Raw genomic sequence first — 5,279 nt, forward strand, 5'->3', positions numbered from 1 at the left:
CCCCCCCCCCGCCCCGTCAAGGCGCTGGCTGGGGCTGGGGTCCCATGTGAGGCTTGGGTTTTTCCAAGGATCTCCTGATTAGGCCTGGCTCACCCAGGATAATCTCTGTGACCGATGTCTGCAGAATGCCTTTGTCACTTTTATGGAAACAGTGGGAGTGATGGCGCGTATTGATGGTCCCCCACCCCCACCCCGAGGGGAGGGTTTAGAGGACGGGACCAGCCTGTGGGACATCCTGGGCGACGCGGAATCCCGCTTGCCGCACGTGGCTACAGCGGGCGCTGGCCCTCTCTGGTGGCTGCTTGAGGCACTGAGAGAGGCTCCCCTGGATATGACAGTGGGGGCATTTATGCAGCGCTTGCTGTGTGCACACAGTTCTAGGCCCTTTGCGTGCATGGTCTTTAGTCGTCACGGCAAGGCCGGGGTTGGCGCAGAGCCCGCCCCCATGGCCCGTGTGCAGCAGGGAGAGGGTAGGGCGATCGTGCGCTGGGCAGAGGGGCTGGACAGGTGGCGGCCCCTGTGGCAGGAGCCTTGGGGGGGGGGGCGCTGGCTCACGCAGGTGCCCACTAAGTGTGCGCTCCTCCTGCGCCTTCAGGAGGGCCTTGCCTCGCCCCCCACCAACCCTACCTCTGACTTCCGCATCGTGGCGCCCAAGCTCGGGGTTGTGCAATGCCCCCCCCCTCCCCCGCGGGCCCTGCTGGCAGGCCGGGTTGGGCGGAGGCCGGGCTATGGGGCGCCTTCTGCCTGCAGGTGCTTTACCAGCAGCCTTGTGCCCTCACTGTGGTCTCTGGGGGCGTGGTTCTCGCTTTCAGAAAGGGAAACCGAGTCCTGGTGTGAGATCCAGAGGCTCTGCCTCCCTCTATTCACCCCTGCCCCACCCCCAAGCCCTGGAGGGACTGCTCCAGGGCTGCGAGCAGGAGCAAACCTGGGTGCTTCTGGGCCGGGGAGCCCTGGCCCTGTCACAGCAGAGTCCCAGAACCCCAGCCTCCAGGCGCCTCNCAACATCACCGTGTACGGGGCCGCCTGGGTGCTGCTCCGCCTGCAGGGCGCCCCCCACACGGACGGGGCCCCGGACGTCCAGGACCAGCTGGGGGTCCAGGACGTGCAGGTGTTCCGGGTGAGTTGGGTGGGTGTGTGGGGGTGCGGTGTGTGTGTGGGGGCCTGAGCCCGGGGCGCGGGCTGACCCTGGCCCCGCCTGGCCTCCAGAACCTGTCCCTGCTAGTGGTCGGGGTGGGAGCCGTCTTCTCGCTGCTGTTCCACCTGGGCACGAAGGAGGGGCGCCGGCCCCGGGCGGAGGAGCCGGATGAGCACAGCCCGCTGCTGGCCCCCCGCACCGCCCAGCCCCTGCTGCTCTGGAAGCACTGGCTGCGGGAGCCGGCCTTCTATCAGGTGTGTGGAGGGGGGGCGATGCGCCATCCCACATCCCGGGCAGACTTCGCGGTCTCTGGCTNTGGGAGGTGTCTGGGAACGGAGTTCTAGAGCCCCGGCTCTGGAGCAGCTCTAGGATGCTGGGCCGCCCGGGCAGCAGCCGGTGGTGGTGTGGAGCCCTTGAACTCTGGCCAGCGCGACGGAGGGACTGAACGTCTTACTTATTTAACGTTATTGGACTTGGTGCGGCCGTGGCTCCACAGCACGGGCTCCAGGGGGAGGGCCCCCCCCACCGGCTGCGGCTGGCCCTGACCTGGGCCCGCTCCTCCGCAGCTGACCTACTTCACGGGCCTCCTGGTGATCCTGGCCTTCGCGGCCTGGGTGGCGCTGGCAGACACGTTGGGCGTGGCCGTGTATGCGGCCGCCGTGCTGCTGGGTGCGGGCTGTGCCACCATCCTCGTCACCTCGCTGGCCATGACGGCCGACCTCATCGGCCCCCACACGGTAAGGCTGAGGGTCTGGGCCGGGCGGGGGTCGGCCCGGGCTGCAGGGGTGACCTCCCTGCCCGTGTCCCCAGCACAGCGGGGCCTTCGTGTACGGTGCCATGAGCTTCTCGGATAAGGTGGCCAACGGGCTGGCGGTCATGGCCATCCAGAGCCTGCATCCCTGCTCGTGAGTGCTGCTCGCTTCCTCGCTTGGTACACGCGCTGGGTGTGGGGGCGCCAGGTGTGGGGGCCCGGCCTGGACAGGGGGCAGCACATGGGTGGGGTCCCCACGGTGGGGGCGCCTGGCTGACTTGTAAACAAGCGCGGAGTCGGCTGTGCGCCGAGGAGGACACAGCACCCAGATGCGCCCGGGGAGGGGGCAGGGCTGGGGCAAAGCAGAATCTGGGTCCAGAGCTTCGAACCTCAGGTTCCAGGCCCAGATGGTTCTAGACCACTGACTGAGCTTGAGCCNCATCGTCTTCTACCGCTGGGTGATGGTGGCTGTGACCGGCGGCGTGGGCGTGGCCGCCACCCTCTGCCTGTGCAGTCTCCTCGTCTGGCCCATCCGCCTGCGCAGCTGTGAGTTGTGGCCGCGCCCCAGCCCTGCCCACCAGCTGCCCCCACGCCTGCCCACAGGCCCCGGCCTCTCAGACTGACTCCCCCTTCCCTTGCAGGGGACCCTGGGGCCCAAGCCTGACGCGCGCCCCCCACGGTTGCTGTCCCGTGCACATGAACTCTACAGGCCAGGCCGAGCTCTCCGTGCTCCCCCCTGCAACACCCACCCCTGCCCCCCATCCTCACCTGGCTGTGAGGGTGGCAGGTGAGGGCAGGGCGGTCAGCAGCCCCGACACGGAGCTTGGCCCCCTGTGGTCCAGGAGTGCGCCCAGCTCACCCCACACCCCAGGCTTGGTCGGGGTTTCCTAGGTGCTGCCTGGTCCCTGGATGAAGCGTGTCATTCCTGGGCCTGATGAGAGTCTCAGGCTTGAGGGGTGGAGGGGGGACCCGAGTCCCACACCCTGTGCCCAGGCCACTGCTGATCATGAATAAAAAGCCACCCAGCGGTGAAGACTATGGCCTCAGCTATGTGCCTGGAGCCCAGGGAGGGGAGGGGGCAGCTGGCGCCCCTCCCCCGACTGTCTGCCTCGGTCCCAGAGTTTTGGTCACCAGGGTCTCAGTCAGTAGCTCCCTTTATCTGGCTGTCTGGCCACCCAGGGCTCCGGAAGTGGAGAGAGACATGGTGGGGAGGGGGGTGCGGTGGCAGGGCCTTGCTCAGCGCGCGGGCAGGGGTGCAGGTGGGGCCCGCTGGCCGGTGGAGGGGCAGCAGGCCTCCAGGCTCCAGCGCCGGAAGTCCTGGGCAGTGTGGCGCGGCCGCTGTGGCACCGACAGGTATGGCACGTGGTCCGACCGCCACGGTGGCTCCATGCCGCGTCGGTGCCTGTCGACCACTGCGGGGGCAGGGGACACCCAGGTCACCTCCCGTCCCCGGCTGTCCGGCCCCGGGGCAGCTTCGTGTCCCTGAGCCCCCGGCCCTCACCGTACTCCCTGCCCTGGATGGCTCTGTCCTTCCACACCGCGGGCGCCCTGTGCTCCACAGGCATGACGGGGTCGTACCAGGCCGTCTCCCGGAGGCGCTGGGCGTAGGCTGCAGGGGCGGGGGAGGAGGTCAGCGCCGGCCTCGGCCTCCCCCGGCGAGTGGCCCGGCCTCGCCAGGGCCCAGCACTCACCAGCCGGCAGGCTTCGCTCCCGGTGGCCGTGGCAGCCGTGCCAGCGGGCGTGGGCCTCGCGGTAGGGGCTGTCCGGGGCCCGCGGGAGCGTGTACCAGGTCTCACGGGGGTCCACGTTGGTCAGGCCCGTGTACCCCAGCTGGCCAGCCGCGTCGCGCCCCAGGGGCGTGTACTTCCAGCGCGTTGCCTGCTTGATGGCCGGTGTCCAGCGGGGCCCCTCCAGGGACAGGTAGTCATCGCTGAGGGGGGAAGGGGAGAGAGGCTGAGCCCGCGGCCACCCCCGCCCTCCGGCCCCTCTGGGATGGGCCTTTCTGCCCTCCACCACGTGTGGCCAGCGTGGAGGGGGCCTGGGCCTGGGCCCCACCCCCACCCTGGGCAGGCAGAGCGGGAGGCCGGCCCTTCGTGGCCCCTCCCCTCTAGCGTCCAGAGCCCTCACTAAGCCTTGTCCTGTTTCAGCGCCCCTCGTCCGTCCCCTGGGGATGCGGGGCGGCGTCGGGGGGGCTCCCGCTCCGGGAGGCCTCTGGGGCCAGAGCCTGTCCAGGGCTGGGCATTTGGACGGCTTCTCTAAGGAGGCTGCAGCACCGAGCTAGATGGACGCACAAAGGCCCTGGGGCAGCAGAGGGTGGTGTAAGAAACAGCCTCAGAGTGGCGCAGTTAACAGTAAAAGCAGAAGAAAACACCCCAAAGCTGCCAAACTGAGCAGAGGCCTCGATGGCCACTCCTTCCTACGCGGCAGGAGCAGGGGCTCTGACCTCCGGGCCGCCCCCGGCAGGCTCCTCCCCGCGCCTGCACCCGGCTCCAGTTCATCCCATCACACAACCCCCGTGTCTCCCGAAGAGGGATTGACCTGATAGGTTCTGGAACATCTGGCGCAGGAAACCAACCGACGGGGTTTGCCGCTCCCCCGAGGGGGTTTCCAGACCATCTTGCGCGCCCTACCCTCTGAAACAAACTTTTCTGAACCGTAAGACGCGTGATTTGTAAAATGCCACGAAAATGGTCTAAAGTAATGACACGTATGTTCACATCAAGCATCCGTCAATTTAACAAACAAGTGAAGAGCGCCCGGTGTAGCCCGAGAACTCAGATGGAGGCCTCCTGGGTCTAGAGCACGGAGCCTTCCTGCCACCTCACAGGGACAGCGTTCGAGCGCCTGGCCCCTGCCTCCCCCCTGCAGCGCGGACGTGGGCACTGGCCCTTGCTGGCCCTGTGCACACACCCGGGGACCCGCCCCCTCACGCTGTGTCACGCGCTGTGTCCCTAAAGCCACACGCACAGTCCCCCTTTCTGGTGCAGTTCCCAGCCCTCCTCCGGGTCACCCACACCCCCCTGCAATCTGGGAACAGAACCCTATTTGGAAAAGGCGTCTCAGCAGACACAACTGTAAAGATGAANCGGGGGGGGGGGGCTGCGGGAGCCCTGGGGGAGCGCCTGGTGTCCTTGGGAGGAGGGGGTTGGACACGGCGAAGGCTATGTGACGAAAGGGCAGAGATTGGGGTGGCGCGTCCTCGAGGGGTGCCAAGGACTGCCAGGAAGGCACGAGAAGGGGTGGCACAGAGTCTCCCTCAGGCCCTGAAGGAACCAGCCCTCTAACCCCTTGGAGCTGGACTTCTGGTTTCCAGAACAGCGGGTATGGGGGGTATTCATCTATTGTCTAAGCCCCTGGTTTTGGCAGAGCAGCTGCAGGAAACTCCTAGAGACA

The 5,279-nt window shown here is 67.6% G+C and overlaps 2 protein-coding genes across 2 annotated transcripts in view; one reads left to right on the forward strand and one right to left on the reverse strand.

Annotated features, from left to right (window-relative positions):
• The window catches only part of MFSD12 (major facilitator superfamily domain containing 12), an 11,323-nt gene extending 8,404 nt beyond the window's left edge, over nt 1–2,919 (forward strand). The window contains 6 exon segments of the mRNA XM_077751818.1: nt 985–1,117; nt 1,207–1,447; nt 1,574–1,872; nt 1,946–2,061; nt 2,323–2,432; nt 2,528–2,919. Coding sequence (XP_077607944.1) covers nt 985–1,117; nt 1,207–1,447; nt 1,574–1,872; nt 1,946–2,061; nt 2,323–2,432; nt 2,528–2,550 — 922 coding nt within the window. The 3' untranslated portion in view covers nt 2,551–2,919.
• A 103-nt stretch (nt 2,920–3,022) lies between these two features.
• The window catches only part of TEKTIP1 (tektin bundle interacting protein 1), a 2,796-nt gene continuing 539 nt past the window's right edge, over nt 3,023–5,279 (reverse strand). The window contains exons 2-4 of the mRNA XM_077748363.1: nt 3,578–3,816; nt 3,388–3,495; nt 3,023–3,298 (exon numbers count right to left, since the gene is read on the reverse strand). Coding sequence (XP_077604489.1) covers nt 3,123–3,298; nt 3,388–3,495; nt 3,578–3,816 — 523 coding nt within the window. The 3' untranslated portion in view covers nt 3,023–3,122. The remainder of the gene's footprint in view (nt 3,299–3,387; nt 3,496–3,577; nt 3,817–5,279) is intronic.

The sequence above is a fragment of the Crocuta crocuta genome, unplaced genomic scaffold (genome assembly GCF_008692635.1).
Source record: "Crocuta crocuta isolate KB4526 unplaced genomic scaffold, BGI_CrCroc_1.0 scaffold110, whole genome shotgun sequence".
Taxonomy (NCBI): Eukaryota; Metazoa; Chordata; class Mammalia; order Carnivora; family Hyaenidae; genus Crocuta; species Crocuta crocuta.